This window comes from Pectinophora gossypiella, chromosome 13 (genome assembly GCF_024362695.1).
Source record: "Pectinophora gossypiella chromosome 13, ilPecGoss1.1, whole genome shotgun sequence".
NCBI lineage: Eukaryota > Metazoa > Arthropoda > Insecta > Lepidoptera > Gelechiidae > Pectinophora > Pectinophora gossypiella.
Window position 1 is genome coordinate 15,425,049 of NC_065416.1, and position 19,180 is coordinate 15,444,228.

General features: G+C 38.6%; 1 protein-coding gene across 3 annotated transcripts in view; it reads right to left on the bottom strand.

The window, feature by feature from the left end:
- Window positions 1-488: 488 nt before the first annotated feature.
- LOC126372142 (protein halfway) overlaps window positions 489-19,180 on the bottom strand; it is a 62,526-nt gene continuing 43,834 nt past the window's right edge. For 2 of the 3 annotated variants that reach the window (XM_050017756.1, XM_050017754.1), the window contains exons 2-11: window positions 12,443-12,538; window positions 11,375-11,558; window positions 10,730-10,855; window positions 9,745-9,762; window positions 7,549-7,749; window positions 6,431-6,600; window positions 5,642-5,827; window positions 5,160-5,318; window positions 4,121-4,231; window positions 489-3,551 (exon numbers count right to left, since the gene is read on the bottom strand). In XM_050017756.1, coding sequence (XP_049873713.1) covers window positions 3,273-3,551; window positions 4,121-4,231; window positions 5,160-5,318; window positions 5,642-5,827; window positions 6,431-6,600; window positions 7,549-7,749; window positions 9,745-9,762; window positions 10,730-10,855; window positions 11,375-11,558; window positions 12,443-12,499 — 1,491 coding nt within the window. In that variant the 5' untranslated portion in view covers window positions 12,500-12,538 and the 3' untranslated portion in view covers window positions 489-3,272. The remainder of the gene's footprint in view (window positions 3,552-4,120; window positions 4,232-5,159; window positions 5,319-5,641; window positions 5,828-6,430; window positions 6,601-7,548; window positions 7,750-9,744; window positions 9,763-10,729; window positions 10,856-11,374; window positions 11,559-12,442; window positions 12,539-19,180) is intronic. The other variant, XM_050017755.1, reaches the window with a different exon arrangement.

The following is a 19,180-nucleotide window of genomic DNA, read 5'->3' on the forward strand; positions in this document are numbered from 1 at the left end:
AATTATGTCGTCAACCTCTCCTAAACTCAATCCTACATATATATACAGGGTGTTAGTGACATCGTAACGAAAACTTTGAGTGATGATTCTGAGTTGATATCAAGTGGAATTTTCTGCCGCAAAACTATGGACCTGAAAATAATTTTAAAAAGCACTGACATTTTCATGAACTTTCCGACAGGAAATTCCGCTTGATATTAACTCAGAATCTTGATCTGAATCAGTATTCGTCGATGCCACTAACACCCTATATAAATTAAATAAAGTGAAACAATGAGGAAATTCCCATAATATTCCCGAGAAATGCGTTCCGGAGATATGTGACTGAACCTAACCTGTATTGGGCTAGTTTTCCCTACGGGTTGGAAGGCCAGACAGGCAGTCGCTTCTATAAAGAAATCCGGACCTGTCAAATCTTCAAGTAAGGTAAGTGGACCCCGTGGAAAACGGGATAACGAGGGAGATGATGGAAAGTAAAACAAATAATAAACATTTCAAAATTCTTTAATTCCATTGATTTTGTGACTATAATAAAACCCATACAAAATTATACAGTCTTTAACGAAATTATAATTCGCCACTGGAAAGGCAAAATGACGCCAAAATATCCTAAAATAGCAACCCACGCTTTATATATAATCTGGACATAAAAAATTAAAAAACAATGTAATCTTACGTTGACATCGGCTCCGATTCTTGCAGGCACTTCCTAATTTTATTTTAAGTTATACCCGTCATTTTCTTATCCACCGAAAAGAACGAATGATTGACAACTGTTAATTTTAAAGTGAATGAATAACCCGGGCGATTAAAATAGGCATCTCTCTGATATGCTTCCCGTTTGACGTGTTCTGTCAACTTAATTCTATTGGTTTATTGGCCAATATAAAATTTTGATTTTATTTTGCACGAAATTTATTTACGTGTATTCCAATAATTTTATGCCTGTCGATTTGGAAAGGGACGGGATTTTTTCTTTTCGGCAGATAAGAAAATGACAGGTATAACTTAAATCAGATGGCGTGTTCTGGGTTAAAAGTTATGATAAAAAAAAAGAAAGAAAAAACTTAACGGCTTTTTCTCAAAATATCCTTTCTCCACTTACGTGATTTTGCTTTTCCGGTGACGAATTTGTACAAAAATAGCCTTTTTTAAACTTCTATATACCAAACTAAACTCTTATATTTGGACAGAATATATATACTTACATCTTTTTTTAGTAGCCAATTCCTCGTAGTTATGGCACTTGTAATACGCTACAAATTTTGAAAGCCTCAAAAAAGCTTATAGAATAATTATTTAAAAAAAATTTTGGTCAAAAATTATGTCGTGGTGAGATTGTCAAAACGGAGAATCTACGGACTATTCTAAGGTTACTGGCTCAAAAATCGCTTGTTACATGACATGTTTATCGCGGCCTGAGACGAATGAACATACGTCGTGTATCTACGTAGACAGCATTCTATGCGTTGGTTAATATAACAATAAATAACGAGGGCTTACCATCGGTAGGGGGCAAGTCGCCCGCTTAACATCTGGCTTGCGGGCGAATTTACACTTTTTATTTATTTATTTGTACACAATAACAGACACAAGGAACATACAAAGAAAACAGATAGTACAGGTAAGCTTATCTCTAAACAAAGAGATTTCTTCCACCTGACCTACGTGACAAGAGAGATGTTCAACGTATAATAACATTATAGATAATAACATATGCGTACAAATTAGAACTTTTTATGTCCCAAAATGTTGTAAATGATATTGTATAGTGGTAAAGGACTTAATTACTTCTTTATTCTACATTGGGTGTAAACTGGCCTAGTCTCATGAAATCATTCAGACGAGTAGACTATAAAAGAACATAAAAAGTGTAAAGTCGCCCGTAGGCAACTTGTCACCTAATCCGTTATTTTTTCGCCTCCCGCGTTCCCATTCTACTTCTTACACTTATGTTTAGACAATCTTACCGCGATATTTATATCAAAAAGTTTTCCTTAGCAAAATACATAAGCCTCATTGTGCTTAAACATTAAATACATTTTAGTTACATTTCTTAAGGGATTTCTTCACCATTTTCCCAGCTCTGTGATTTCCCGTTAGTCCCGTTATTCATAACTTTAGAGGTTTTATTAAACCTTCAAGTTATTAACAAAAAAATTTAAATCCTGTATCAGCGTACGGTCACGAGCATTAATATGAATACACTTTGGTACCATGTCACATTAACTTTTTTGACAAATTGAACTGTAAGTCTCACTTAATGTCAAATATGTTAGTGCGACAGAGTCCTAAAGTGGGTACATTATATTGCTCATGACTGTACCTATTAAAAACCTACATATATGTATATTTAGAGATCTTTACATAACTATATACACCTATAAGCCCTCTTTTGATACTAAAATTAAACATTATTACTATACTAAAAGTATGCAAATAGAAATACGCAAAGTTTACAAGTCAAAAGTTCCATTCTTCGAAAACTACACTCAAACACCCTTAATATGTTTTTTTAAAATGATTTATTCAATTCCCCAGTGGAGCAGCGTGGTGGAGTGTGCTCCATACCCCCGATTGCCGTTGGCGCATCCAGTGTGCTTTATAATCTGTGGATAACTACCTGTCCTTAGAGTAAAAAAATATATTGTCTGTGGCAAATACGCAAACCGCGTTATGCCAAAGAGAAATAAAAAAGGAATATACCAGTACTCCTTTTTTGAATTCTATCCTTAATCAGACGCCTTACTTACCTAAACTTTTTTTTTTTAATCTACCTCCTTAAATAAACGTTATTTCTCCATTATCCGCTGTTTTACATGCTTCAGTAGCTGCCAATATATAAAATTAAATATATAATGATATAATATTTACGGAATATCACAAAATCCGAGGAAAAATAAACATAACATGTAAAGTGGCGCCATCATTCCTTATAAAAAGCAACAAGCGGATAGAAATAGAACTATCTTTGACAGTTCCAAATTTGATATTTTCTATTAATTTATTACGCTTCTAGCATACGTTATGTTTCGTAATTTGTAGGTTTACACATTCATTTCTTTCATATTTACCTATGTCTTTCTTATACTTAATTAAAAAACTAAATTCTTTGCAATTAAAAATATTAGCCGATACAATACCTTCACAAGCATTGACATCAAATACAACATACGACAAAGCCAACTTCACGTCAGTACTCTAATACAATCACAATTTCAACCAATCACATCGCAGCATTATCACGCAACAAACCGTCCAGCCAATCAGAATCACTCGCAGAGCCAATCACATGGCAATCGAGGCATCTTATTGGCTGGCCAGGGTAAGTATCCTGCAGTCTTAAACACCCAATAATCATACGATACTTTACTTATAAGTAGAATTAGTACTAATGCTTCTAAACCTATAATATAGTAAATATAGTCCGTCCAATCTCGAGGCGTGTGACAGACTTGGAACTCTATTAGGTCGACCACGGGGCCCATATTGTCTTGGCACTGCAAACTCTTGTAATCTGGGATATTTTTGAAGTTTTCTAACAGCCAGGGCTGGAAAAATGAAAAATAAACATACTTACAGAAATCTTTTCATATTTTCTTCTACAACAACTTAATCATCATCATCATCAGCCCATTAACGTCCCCACTGCTGGGGCACGGGCCTTTCCTATGGATGGATAGGGAGATCGGGCCTTAAACCATCACGCGGGCCCAGTGCGGTTTGGTGATTATTAACGTCTGCTAATGCAGCCGGGACTAACAGCTTAACATGCCTTCCGAAGCACGGAGGAGCTCGAGATGAAAACTTTTTTTTTTGTGGTCACCCATCCTATGACCGGCCTTTGCGAAAGTTGCTTAACAATCGCAAACCGAGCGCATTAACCGCTGCGCCACCGAGCTCCTCAACAACTTAATACTTACAGATGATTCTGAGAACTCAATTTAACTCAAACCAATAGCCCGTTGATGGGAAAACACTAAGATCCGTATTTTTCAAAATGTTCGTGTCAAACTTACACGACCAGGAATCGAACCTGGTCCTCTGGTTCGCTTGTCAACAACATGCATGCAGTTATCATTAAGTTTTTTATTATTTTTTGACCATGGTTTCATCTTACCTTTAGCACCTTTTCAGTGTTACAGTCACAATGTATGTAATTTTCGGCGATCCCGAAAGTGGTATACAGACTCGTCGTGTCGAACTTGTTTGACAACACATATGTATGGATCTGTAATAAAAAAAAAGTAATTGAAACTCACACTCATATAATTCACACACGTCACCAGAAGATCTGCGACATCTGGTATTGAAGAACAGATTAAACAGAGATTAGAACTTGACGATAACAGAAATAACAATACAGTTATTTACATAATCCCTACTGTACACAGTAAATGACCCCGATTCCTGCAGACACATCCTAATTTTATTTTAAATTATTATACTTACCTGTCATTTTCTTATCCGCCGAAAAGAAAAGGGACGGATGATAAAAACTGTTAATTTTAAAATGAATAAATAACCCGGGCGAATAAAATAGGCATCTCGCTGATATGCAACCCGTTTGACGTGTGCTGACAACTTAATTCTGTCGGGTTATTGGCCAATGTAAAACTTTTAGAGGGTTGTTTTAAATTTGTGCCTAAAATTGACGTGTGTTCCATAAATATGTCTGTCGATTACCCGTGCCTTTCTTTTTCATGGATAAGAAAATGACAGGTATAACTTAAAATTAGACGGTGTTTACAGGAATTAGCACAATTATTTATATTGCTAAATAGTATAATATAATATTTATAATTGAAAATAGAACGAGATATAAACTCCTTCTGGGGGGCTAAAATGGCCACTTTAGCAATTTATCTAAATCCAAATCATTTCCTGAATTCCGAGCATAACTCAAGCAATTCTGCTAATTTTGGTAAAATGGTCGCATTCTTCAGAGGATCTGCAACAATTCAATTCATCTGCTGAATCAGATTGCACGCATTTATTGCCATACGAATAAAATAAAACCGTAACTTTACCGAAATTTTACCGGTAAATATTAAACTATTTTTTAAAATTATAGATAGTGTGGCTTTTAGAAACATTAAAAATCTTTGTGGATAGCGTGTCTTGGCTTGCGTAGCAGAATAGGAAATACAATAACTCACGGTCTTCAGCTTATTATGGCTGATGGAGAACAGCATGAAGTTGTCGATGAACTTGGTGCCCTCGAGTTCCACGATGCTCTGAATGTCGTTGTAGTCGACGATCAGCTGACGCAGGTGCTCGTATGTGGGGTCGTCCGCCACCGCCTGGAGGGACGTTATCTGGAATGGCCAAAAACAATTCGAGGGTCAAAATACAATTATATTACTCAAGGACTCTCCTGCAGATTAAATAAAGCTGAATCCATTGAATCGGATTTCTATATTCCAATCTGCTTAGTTAAAGATCCTGCTATAACCAGACTGGTTAATTCCAATAGACTTCAGTAGATGATGTTTCTGCTAAAATCCAACTACCGATGAAGGGAAACCCGATATCCAGCATGGAGCGTATAGGGGCGCTTGGCCGATACTTCGCTGTCCATAGGGCGCATCTTAGTCCTAGAATTGTGAGGGAGATAGTTGTGTCTATAGGACGAACTCACGTTGTTATAAGAGACGTTGAGTTTGACGGTGTTGGCGGGCAGGTTAGTGGGCATCTCGCGCAGGTGGCGCTGTGAACAGTCCACCTCCACCAGGTTGGTGACCTCGCCGCCCAGCAGCTCTAGCCGGTTGAGCACGCACGTGCAGTTCATGTTCGGCGGCTGGATCAGCGCGCAGCTAGCGTTCAGCTGAAACATTATGTGTATCTTTCAATTATTGCTGCAGTGACAGTTGGTTTGACCATTGTATGACGGCTGATGATGATGATGATGACCATTGTAGCCGGCGATAGAGCTCACCACCATCACGTTGGTCTAACAGAGAGCTCGTGACACGTAACAGAGAGTTCATCTATAAAAGCAATATTGCTGTTTGACATTTGTTTGCATTGCGCACTAACTTTATTTTTTTTATTATTATTATTTTATGTTTATTTTTATGTTTTTAAAGAACTTCTAGGGCCCTGTGCCGAGGTTTTTCTTGCAGCTTCTTTTCCCCGGCTATACAGGTTGTGAGAAGCTGCAGTAGTTTTAGGCGGATGAGACGTTCGTTATGTAAAAATTGACGATTCAAAGTGTAACTATGTTACCTACTGAATAAAGATATTTTTGAATTTGAATTTGTCCCCACCGGGATTCGAACCCGGGACCTCCGGATCGTGAGCCCAACGCTCAACCACTGGACCACGGAGGCCGATCAATGTGTAGTGTCTGTGTAAAACGAGGTTTTTTGTATGAAGAGTCCGGAGTGTGACATAGCTACGTATACAAATGAACAATGAAAAGCTCTACCTCTTTCTGTTTCTTAAGATGGTCAATGTTCACAATTTGCACTTCTGCAAACCAGTTGAACTGCAAGTCGAGGGCACACTTCGTCTTCTCGTAGTTCTTGAACGTCACCAAGAAGCTGTTGTTAGCTTCCATTGCCTTCTGGAAGTGTTTGCATGGGAGGTAGTCGTTTCCTGCAAGTTTAAGAGTTCTGTTAGGAATTTCGGCGAAGTAGTTGATGCCATTTGCGACAAAACCGGCAAATGTACAATAAGTCACCTAAATCTGTTAGGAATACCTTCGTTGTCTCATTCACTTTACTTTTGATGAACTGTAAATACTTCGAAAATCGATAGTTGACCTTCAAAAGCATGTATACTATTGCCAGGACAATTGATACTGTCTATCACCTATCGATTAGTTAATAGATAGTGGCGTATTGGTAACACTATTCATTTTGGGTTCCACCATCACCACCTTCCCTACGGATTGTGCGGGCGTTAGTCATTCGGTTCAGGTTTCTAAAGTCATCCAGGATTTCACTTTAGCCGAAGTACCTTGAGTACGACAGCAGAAGTTGAGGACAAAATTCAGTATTTTACATGAGAACCTGGAGCACCAATGCTTTGCAGAGGTCCATGTTGCTCTATGATACTATTGGAAGGACAATCGATACTATTGTTTTTTTTTTCAATTATCGATTAGTTACAGGTCTCTTGTGCAGGTTTTTTTATGCTGTTAGTCCTGTGTAGTCCGGTCTACCAGGTTGCAGCTCATTGTTCGTTTCTTGCAGAAGTGAGTTCCTTGTTCCTCGTTCCAACCATCTTTTCGGCGATGTTCTTTTGTCCATCACGCGCCTAACGCACATAACATAAGCTCGAGACTATCCCAATTGGGGTAGTCAGAGATACATCCATCGCAAGATGAACTAAGTACCCGCACCTCATGAGCTTCTTGGTAGACCAGCGTGATATATGGCAAGCACTATCGCCGTCTTTAACAGTCAAGCCAACTCATTGATGCAAGTCCGGTACCGGAGTTCGAACCAGCCAGGAAAGCTCACCGACTTCTATGGATTGTAGTCACTGTGGCCTTGTGCTAGGTGTATTAAAAAAAGATTACTACGTCTATTTCCAACAAACCTGAGAAATCCACAGTAATCTTCCGATTGCTCTGCACCAGGCTGAGAGGAAACTCGGTCAGGTTGTTGGCTGATGCATCGAGCATGGTCAGATTGAAGAGGTATGCGAACGGACGCTGGTTCGACGGCTCCAACTTGGCACTGGTGAGATTATTGTGAGAAATGTTCAGGCAGGCTATTGAGGAGTGCTTGGGGAACTGACCTGGAGGGATAGAAAGAAGAAACTTAGCATCGCCCCTGTATCCCCGAAGGTAGACGCATATAGTACGGTCACGAGCATTAATATGTATACACTTTGGTACCATGTCACATTAACTTTTTTGACAAATTGAACTGTAAGTCTCACTAAATGTCAAATATGTTAGTGCGACAGAGTCCTAAAGTGGGTACATTATATTGCTCATGACTGTACGGAAGAGGTTAAGGTAACGCTCTTCAGAGCGTATTTCCAGTCCTTTTACACGAGCAGTCTGTGGGTGAATTACACGCATTTAGTGAGACTTTCAGTTCAATTTGTCAAAAAAGTTAATGTGACATGGTACCAAAGTGTATACATATTAATGCTCGTGACCGACGCCGTTTAACAGTGTAGGGACCCTAGTCTAGTTCCTATCCGTTACCTAGATGGCGTACGTATAGCGGATTCAGTGTAAAACGTAAATAATTTAGTATTTTTCTCATTTATCATAATTTCTGACGCTTCATTTTATTTGTGTCACAAGAGGTCCATGCCAGGACAAACCTAAGATGGTTTATTGGTATGTCTGCATTATTCCATGTATATGTAAATTTTTTGGTTAAATAAAGAAACAAAAAGGTAAAATGGTAATGTATTTTCTTTAAATTACTTATTGATTAAATAGACATTCCCATTCAAAAGTATTTGCTAAGTTTCTGTATTTTATATGTTACAAATAAACGTAAATAATCCTTTACAAAACTTTTTTTTATATATAATGTAGTTTCTAATAATAAGTAATGAAAATAACATTTAAATAGGAAGTTGTCAATAGCTTCAGACCCAGAGTAAACCTGTAGAAAATAGGAAGGCTTTGTAACATTTTTTATTGTTTGTAGGTTCTCTAGACCTTCAAGTAGTGGCAAAAAGGTGTACTTAGTTTATCTATGACAAAAAATCGGTCACCGAATGGTATGGCTACACTTACCATCTATTGTCGCCAATAATTACATAGCGAGGGTCCCAACGAGTCCCACGTAATATGGGAATACTTATGAATATAATGTTATATTGAAAATTGATGATCATAACTTAGCATCACGTCTCCAAAGGGGGAGGCAGAGGTGTATAATATATACATTTTTTTTTTAAAGAACGTCTAGGGCCCTGTGCCCAGGTTTTTCTTGCTGCGTGTTTTACCCGGCTATACAGGTTGTGAGAAGCTGCAGTAGTTTTAGGCGGGTGAGACGTTCGTTATGTAAAAATTGACGATTCAAAGTGTAACTATGTTACCTACTAATTTTGTTTGTTTGTCGTGACTTATTGTAGATTTGCCGCAGATGGCATTAACTACTTGCCCGGACTAATGGGGAGCGCTGAAGGCTCTCACCCAGTTCGTATATACATCCACACCTCGCCAGCTATGTTAAAGACCCATGCAATAGGGCGCGATCATCATAATATATTAATGAATGATCATAATATTTATTAGTTTTGTAAATTGTTCATCTTTTTATTAACAGGGTAACGGCCTCCGTGGTCCACTGGTCGAGCGTTGGGCTCACGATCAGGAGGTCTCGGGTTCGAATCCCGGTGGGGACATATCACAATCAGTTTGCGATCCCTGGTTTAGACATTACAGGCTGATCACCTGATTGTCCAAAAGTAAGATGATCCGTGCTTCGGAAGGCACGTTAAGCCGTTGGTCCCGGTTACTACTTACTGATGTAAATAGTCGTTACATGAGCCATGTCAGGGGCCTTTGGCGGGTCAATAGTAACCCTGACACCAGGGTTGATGAGGTTTGCACAACCCTCACAACCCACACGAGAGAAGAAGAGTTAACAAGGTAAATAACACTAAAACACACACACACAATGTGAGTCTGCTATAAATTTAAAAAAGATCAATCAGTAACATTAATGTGGATGCCTGTTTAGTTACTTAAGTAACACTTTCATCACACGCAAATAAAAAAACATAATTAGTACACCTAATAGAAATATACTTTGTACTCACTAGTATTATCCTCCTCAGCTAAAAGAAAGATTGGAATATAAAAATCATTTTATATTTTTATTAGTTTAATTACATTGTAATTTGTGGTGTAGGACCAACCATGGAAAGTCAAACCATCATCTACGTAAATGGAGCTTAAAGGAGTCGCCATACTGTGAATGTGGTCACCCGGATTAAACCCTATCTCACATAGTGAACGAGTGTCCTCTACACCGATTCCCAGCTGGCATAGTCGAGCTGCATTATATGACGGATGCGTCAGACTTGGTTGAGTAAGCTTAAGCTAGATATAGGGTGTTAGTAACATCGTAACGAAAGCACATAACAAGGGGTTCTTACCGCGTGTAAAGCAGGGATATGAGACTAACAAAGCGGCAAAGAAAGAGGGGACAGATATGTCTGCCCGTAGAAAATTATGGATCCACCTACTCCACTCCAATCTCATCAGTCATCCCGTGATCATGGCACTTGCAACAGTATCGAAGTATCGGGAGTCTCATATCCCTGATTTAAACGCGGTAAGAACCCGTTATTATGTGTTTTAATTATCGTAACGAAAACTTTGAAGGTTGATTCAGACCATAATTCTCAGTTGACATCAAGTGGATTTTTCCATCGTAAAATGTTGAGATGGTTGTTTAAATTGACATGTGTTCCATAAATTTTATGCCTGTCGATTACCCGTTCCTTACATTTTCGGTGGATAAAAAAATGACAGATATAACTTAAAATAAAATTAGATGGCGTGTACAGGGGGGTTAAAATGGCCAAGTTGAAGCAATTCCTCTAAAAAAGCAATATTGCAATTTGACATTTGCTCATATAAAAGTAAGTGTGCAATGCAAACAAAAATGACAAATAGCAATATTGCTTTCTTAGATGAATTGCTTCGATGTGGCCATTTTACCACCCCTGGAATCAAGACCCATTACCCGAAGATCTATTTGGACTAAACGTCTGTCTACAACAATGATATGGAACTCACCAACAATCTTCCCAATATTTCCATCAGTCAGTGCCATGGAGACAAGACGACGGTACTGCGCCGTAGACACGTTCAGTTCCTCGATGCTGGCGTTTAAAACGTGAAGATTTGTCACGTTTTGGTTCACTGGAAGGAAGAATAACATAGTTATTATACAGGAGTAAAGTCATTAAAAATATCTATATTTTTATATTTTTGTAACTAACCTTACCCTTTTTTAATCTACCTAAACCCTTCTTGTATGTAACTTATCCCTATTTTGATAAAACCTACCACGTTTTTAATCTAACTTAACCCCTTTTTGTATCTACTTTTACCTTTTTTATCTACCCTAACCCTATTTTTAACTACGTAACTTCTTTTTTGTTCTTTTCTCTTTTTCTTTGTCTACTTACTGGTCATAGTGAGCTTCTCCTTAAGTCTGAAGCTGTCGACGTTGCAGCAGAATAAAGAATGATTTATTTATATTTTTATAAGCATTGGCATTTGATAGACAAGAATAGAGAATGCTACACCGATAACAGCGTGACTCTTAAATTAATTATGATGACCCCTATTTGTATCTGCATTTACCCTTTTATCTACCCTAACCCTATTTTTTTTAACTTCTTTTTTGTTCTTTTCTCTTTTTCTTTGCCTACTTACTGGTCATAGTGAGCCCCTCCTTAAGTCTGAAGCTGTCGACGTTGCAGCAGAAGACAGACACCTGTCCGATCTTCTTGCAAGCTGTGCCGTTGGTGGGGCACTGCGAGCGGGGCATGTGGAAGCATCTCCCGTCCTTGAGGCTCGGGACCTCGGGCTCCGGCTTCTCTGTTGATGCTGCAGGTTGCTGGAATGATGGGCATGTTGGAATTAGTCGGTGAATTATCCGCAGCATTACTAAGACCTTGTGAATAGAGTTATATACTCCGTTACTGTGGTCTACATCAGACTTTTTTATAATATTAAGATTAAAGCTAAGTAAATGATGTATAGGAGCTCGGTGGCGCAGCGGTAAACGCGCTCGGTCTGCGATTGTTGAAGTTAAGCAACTTTCGCAAAGGCCGGTCATAGGATGACTGACCACAAAAAAAAAGTTTTCATCTCGAGCTCCTCCGTTGGTCCCGGTTGCATTAGCAGTCGTTAATAACTACCAATCCACACTGGGCCCGCGTGATGGTTTAAGGCCCGATCTCCCTATCCATCCATAGGAAAGGCCCGTGCCCCAGCAGTGGGGACGTTAGTGGGCTGATTATGAAATGATGTATACAAACCATGTGGCAGTATTTTATATAAATAAATAAGGACATTTTAAATTAAATGAAAAAGTAAATATATGCTTTTTATTTTTTTATAAACTCATATAAACTCTCGTTGGTACCCATAATGGGGCTTGGAGCGAATGAATACATTTGTTGAATCCTGAGATGTAACTTCTTCTATCGTGTGGGTTGTGAGGTAGATTACCAACCTCATCAACCCAGGTGTCAGGGTTACTATTGAGCCGCCAAAGACCCCTGACATGACTCATGTAACGACTACGTACTTACATCAGTAAGTAACCGGGACCGACGGCTTAACGTGCCTTCTGAACCACGGATCATCTTACTTTCGGACAATCATGTGATCAGCCTTTTTGTGATATGTCTCCACCGGGATTCCGGGATCGTGACCGCAACGCTCAACCACTGGACAACGGGGGCCGTAAACAGGTAAGAATGATGGATTAGGTACCTCAGTGACATATTTCTGCATCTCATCATCATTGGTCCTCATCTCAATTAGGGGCATGTGAAGGGCCAGGTAGACCACGAAGCCCCATATTATTACCTGGAAAAAAACAAATAAGGTTTAGTACTCAATGTTTATATTATTTCAACAGCCACGATCACGATCTGGAGGTCCGGGTTCGATTCCCGATGGGGACATTGTCGAAATCACTTTGTGAGACTGTCCTTTGTTTGGTAAGGACTGTTCAGGCTTGAATTACTTGATTGTCCGAAAAAGTAAGATGATTCCGTGCTTCGGAGATCACGTTAAGCCGTTGGTCCCGGCTATTAGCCGTAAAAACACCTCCACCAACCCGCAGTGGAGCAGCGTGGTGGAATATGCTCCATACCCCCGCCGGTTGATTGAGGGGGGGTCTGTGCCCAGCAGTGGGACGTATATCCTCGTAAAGCCGAGGTTTCCAGACAAAATAGTAAAACAATGGAGTTTGGATTTTAAAAGAACTGTCGGCGTTACGACTATATAGGAAGTTTATGTTATGTATGTTTATATTATTTCTAAACAACCATAGGAACAAAAACATAAAACATACCTAGCTGGCGAGGTGTAGGTGTACGGTCACGAGCATTAATATGTATACACTTTGGTACCATGTCACATTAACTTTTTTGACAAATTGAACTGTAAGTCTCATTGAATGTTGATGAGGTTAGTAATTCGCCTCAAAACCCACACGATAGAAGAAGAAGATTGAATGTCAAATATGTTAGTGCGACAGAGTCGTAAAGTGAGTACATTATATTGCTCATGACTGTATATACTATACACCTCTGCCTAGCCCTTAGGTGCCACAGGCGTGATGCTATATTTAACCTTACGGTGAAACCTTAGGGTAAAAAGGTCCGATTCCGCAGAATTTTATTTTCCAGAAAATAAAAAAAAATGTTTATTCAGGTAAAACCTACGACACACATTTATAACATTAACATATTCACTGTTTACAATATAAATAAAAATCATAGCTGGAAACCAAAACTTTTTATTAAATAAAAAATAATTTTTGATTTTTAATAAAAAATACATAAGCATGATTGTAAATATATGAATAAATGTATATTGTTATTATTATTATTTCAATAAAAAAACACATTTTTCAAATCCCGGATAACGGTATTGTTCTGGGGGCAATATCGAATTTTTTTTTTTACTTATATTATATTTTTATTTTTTTAAAGAACGTCTAGGGCCCTGTGCCGAGGTTTTTCTTGCAGCTTCTTTTCCCCGGCTATACAGGTTGTGAGAAGCTGCAGTAGTTTTAGGCAGATAAGACGTTCGTTATGTAATAATTGACGATTCAAAGTGTAACTATGTTACCTACTGAATAAAGATATTTTTGAATTTGAAATACCGGGTGTGAAAATTGGTCCGGAATTGCGATCCCCAATTGCCATCCCTAGCGCTCGGATCCGAGCGGGGAGCGAGGAATGTGTTAACATATACACACATTAATATTTAGTTGAAATTCAACTGTTTATTACACAACCGGGTCGTTGTTCACGCCGCGACTTGTGCTGAGTGAGGCCCTTTTATCTCAGGACGTCCACCATCACCTGATCATTTCGACGAACATCCGTTTTGCTTATTTTGAATTGTTTTGCGTAAATTTTAAAAAATAAAAACGTATATTTCGGACAAACCATAACACACATATAGGTACATTTACTTACACAATTTAACACCTTCAAGGACAGATCTACGGGCGTTCCGATTCCAAAATGTCATACTAGCTATTATGAACCACCAATGACCCATGGTCTCTGTCCGTGAAAGGGTTAAGAACATTAATTACTTAACCTAAGAATAAAATAAAAAAAAACACAAAATATAAATGTAAGTACATGAGTGACGCAGTCTACCGAAAAAGACCAGGGTTCAGCGATGATTTGCCCTGATAGCCAACCCTCACCCATTACCGGAAAACCGCAGGTACCATGACAAAAAAAAATAAAGTGTGTGAGTGACAAAATATAACAAAACAAATTAACATAAGGAAGAAGAAAAAATAAGTAAATAACGTTATTTTCTTGTTTTTGTGTGTTGCGTCCTTGGATAATTAACTATTTCTATTCTATTCTAAACATAAAACAGAATATTTACAATACTTTAGGACTTTGAATGCACGGCGGGCTCATTATCAAGAGCAATTTCTTCCAGAACGAGAGCCGAGATTAATTTATACTGAACACATTGCTCAAATCTCGGATTTGTCTATATTTAAAAAGCATTCAATATGAATTCCGGAGAAACAACGCAGTTTTTACGTGTGCACGGGTATTTTTAGTTTACCTTGATTTTGTATTACATTCAAAATATAAAACAGGAGAATTTTCGTAAATACAGATAATGGTGTTATCACGTGCTCAGCGGTGAAGGAAAACATCGCGAGGAAACCCACATTCCCGAGAAATGCATTTTCGGAGGTATGTGACGTAACCTGTGTTGGCCTCGGTTTCCCTTCGCGGATTGGAAAGTCAGACAGGCAGTCGCTACTGTAAAAAACCGGAACTATCAAAGCTTCAGGTTAGCTTAGTGAGCCAGTGAAAAACGGGATAATGCTGGGAAGATGGTGATGACAGATGGTGCAGATTTCAGTACACACCATCTAATTTTATTTTAAGTTATATCTGTCATTTTCGTATCCGCCGAAAAGGAAAGGGACGGGGAATCGACAGGCATACAATTTGTGGAACACATGTAAATTTTAAGCAGAAATTTAAAAAGCGAGATGCCTATTTTTTCGTCCGGTTATTCATTAATTTTAAAACTAAAAGTTGTCAATTATCCGTCGCTTTCCGTTTCGATAGATAAGAAAATGACAGGTAAGTATAACTTAAAATAAAATTAGGATTTGTCTGCAGGACTGAATCAGGTCCGTGAATATAATTAACTAAAAACATAGCTGGCGAGGAGTGGTTGTATACTGGGTGTTAATAACATCATAACAACAACTTTGAGGGGTAATTCAGACAATGAATGATTCTGAGTTGATATCAGTGAAACTTTTTGTCGGATAATTCATGAATTATCAAGTCAAAATCATGGTCTGAATCATCACCCTCAGTATTCGTTACGAAGTCACTAAACACCGTATATAATATACACCTCTGCCTACTCCTTTAGGAATACAGGCGTGATGCTGTTATGTTAAGATTCCTTACAGTACTTACTGCCCTGCCTATAATGATCAAAAGCGTGAGTTTAGTCTGTTTCATTGAGTCGGTATGGCATATGACACATAACTGTAGGTATACGTCTGATGTCGCCATGGAGTTGAGAGCAGTCAATTATCCATTATGGCCGCTTCCTTTCTTATTCTCACAGGGAATTGCTGTCAAGGTGGCCTATGTTATGAATACATACTCACGCCCATAATTCCTATAGGGGTTGGCTGAGAGTTTCACACGATGAAAGTATTTCATCATATTGAAGAGGACATATCCCTGTCGATATTTACGACATGCTCAAGGTGAAGCATCACGCCTGTATCTCTAAAGGGATAGACAGATGTGATTAGTACAGTCATGAGCAATATCATGTACCCACTTTAGAACCCTGTCGCACTATCATATTTGACATTTAATGAGGCTTACGGTTTATTTTGGCAAAAAAGTTAATGTGACATAGTTGCAAAGTGTATATGTTACGGTAAATCTGATTAATTGAAAATTATTAATATTTTGACAAAATTATTAATGATAACCACCATGTTTTGGTAAACGTGAATAAAAGATCGAAATTTATTACTTATAGTAGTAATTATTAATAATTCACGACACATATTAGTAAAAGTTATAAAATAAATAAAAATCCAATGTTTTTTGACCAGCAGGTATTTATTTATAATATTAAACACAATCTTACAATTAGTCAGAAGAAATAATCACCAATATGCACAACTTACGTTATATATAAACATCATAATGCATTTAAGTTTACAATGTATACATACATACATACTACATAAACTCACGCCTATTTCCCACCGTGGTAAGCAGAGACTATAGAATTCCATTTGCTTCGATCCTGACACACTTCTCTTGCTTCCTCCACATTCATCAAACGCTTCATACACGCACGCCGGTTCAGAGTAGATCGTATTGAACCTTTTCTAAGGACATCTCCAATTTGGTCATCGTAAGTCCTTCTCGGTCTTCCTCTGCCAGCCCTACCATCAACTTTCGCTTTATATACCAACAACAGTACAATATAAGTAGTTTTTACAATGTATAAGTTCAAAATATATAAAATACTTAAACTAAAATCTTACATATTAGTACTCGTGACCGTACACACACACCTCCTCGCCAGCTATAGGGGATCAGCCTATTACCTTTAACCGGGCACAACTCCTGCATATCACAATAATCAATAGTTTTTAATTAATACATCAGTAAGTAGTAACCTGGACCAACGGCTTCACGGGCCTTTCGAAGCACAGATCTTCTTACTTTCGGATAATCAGGTGATCAGCTATTAACATCCTATCCAAACTAGGGGATCACAAGTGATTTTTGTGATATGTACCCACCGGGACTCGAACCCGGGACCTCCGGATCGTGAGCCCAACGCTCAAGCACTGGACCACAGAAGCCCCGATTCCTGCAGACACCTCCTGATTTTACTTTAAGTAATATCTGTCATTTTCTTATGCGCCGAAAAGGAAAGGGACGGATGATTGACAGCTCTAAATTTTAAGAAGAATGAGTAAATGAATGAATAACCCGGGCGAATCAAAAGGTACTTATATCTGATATGCAAACCGTTTGACGTGTGCTGTCAACTTAATTCTGTCGGGTTATTGGCCAATGTAAAATTTTTAGACGGTTGTTTTAGATTTGTGCTTAAAATTGACGTGTGTTCCATAAACTTTATGCTTGTCGATTACCCGTCCCTTTCCTTTTCGGCGGATAAGAAAATGACAGATATAACTTAAAATAAAATTAGATGGTGTTTACAGAAATTAGCACCAATACCTACCTACTTGTTTACCGATAAGCTGACCGTATTTTTTTTTACTCCCAGACCAGCGCAGAAATAAACGTGTGATGTGTTTAGCAAATACGACGTTCAAAAATATCGACAGAAGTCTGAATAAATCCTTGAACATGAATAGAAGCCATATGGCACGATTAATAGTTGGGTGTTGTGATTCAGAGCGTAGACGATTGTGGAACATACGACGATAGCTTTGCCGCTCGATAGAATATCGATACTCATCAACATTTCAATAATACAGAGTGTTAGTGACACCGTAACGAATACTGAGGGGGAACAGATCATGATTCTGAGTTGATATATCGAGTGGAATTTATGTGCAATGCGCACTTACTTTTATATGCGCAAATGTCAAATAGCAATATTGCTTTTTTAGATGTAAGTATTGTAGCCATTTTAACCCCCCCCCCCCCCCCCGAGGAAGCCATATTCAAATTCAAATTCAAAAATATCTTTATTCAGTAGGTAACATAGTTACACTTTGAATCGTCAATTTTTACATAACGAACGTCTCATCCGCCTAAAACTACTGCAGCTTCTCACAACTTGTATAGCCGGGGAAAAGAAGCTGCAAGAAAAACCTCGGCACAGGACCCTAGACGTTCTTTAAAAAAATAAAAAAATAAATATAAAATATCGGTATACAATTGAGTAATTTAGTATGCATGTGCCCCCGCCGCGAATAGCCAGGCGCACAGCTGATGTGGTAATGACGTCACCACACATGGATGCCAGTGACACCGTAACGAATACTGAGGGGGATGATTCGGACCATGATTCTGAGTTGCTGTCAAGTGATATTTCCTGTCGAAAATGTTAGTGTTTTTTAAAATTATTTTTAATTCCATACTTATTCAAATTCAAATTCAAAATATGTATTTCGGAAACTAGTCCATATTTAGTTAGTAACAAAAAGCTTAACCTAGTATTAGTAACAGATTCGAAAGACGAACAACATAAAAATAAAACACAAGAGACCGGCCCGAATCACCGAAGCCGCGGGCAGCTATGTAACAGCGTGCAATCGCACCCAGCGGTTCAGCAGCGGCGAGTCGTACTGGTCCACCAATGCGCTCATGATGGTGTTGGGGCTAGCACGCGCACGGCGCAACAGAGACGCACAGCGCTTACGCATGATCGCGTGGAAGTCGTCTACACGCGCCTCGCAGAACATATGCGATGGAAAATTCCACTTGATATCAATTCAGAATTATGGGCTCAATCATCCCTTAGAGTTTTCGTTACGATGTCACGACCCGACGACACGACACGACGGGTAGCTAATTATTAGAATATCGATAAGCAAATATCGTTATCGACAACACTAATGACAACAGTAACTGACCGCAGTCGTTTGTGGTCTAAATGATGATGTGATTTGTGATGTATAAAACTGAGGATAGTTATAGCATTGAAGTCTCGTAGATCTATCGATCTATCTATCGTGTGGGTTGTGAGGTGGAGTACCAACCTCATCAACCTTGGTGTCAGGGTCATTATTGAGCCGCCAAAGGCCCCTGTCATACTTAAATCAGTAAGTAGTAACCGGGACCAACGCTTAACGTGCCTTCCGAAGCACGGATCATGTTACTTTCGGACGATCTGGTGGTCAGCCAGTAATGTCGTAACCAAACTAGGGACCGAAAAGTAATTTTTGTGATGTGTCCCCACCGGGAATCGAACCCGGGA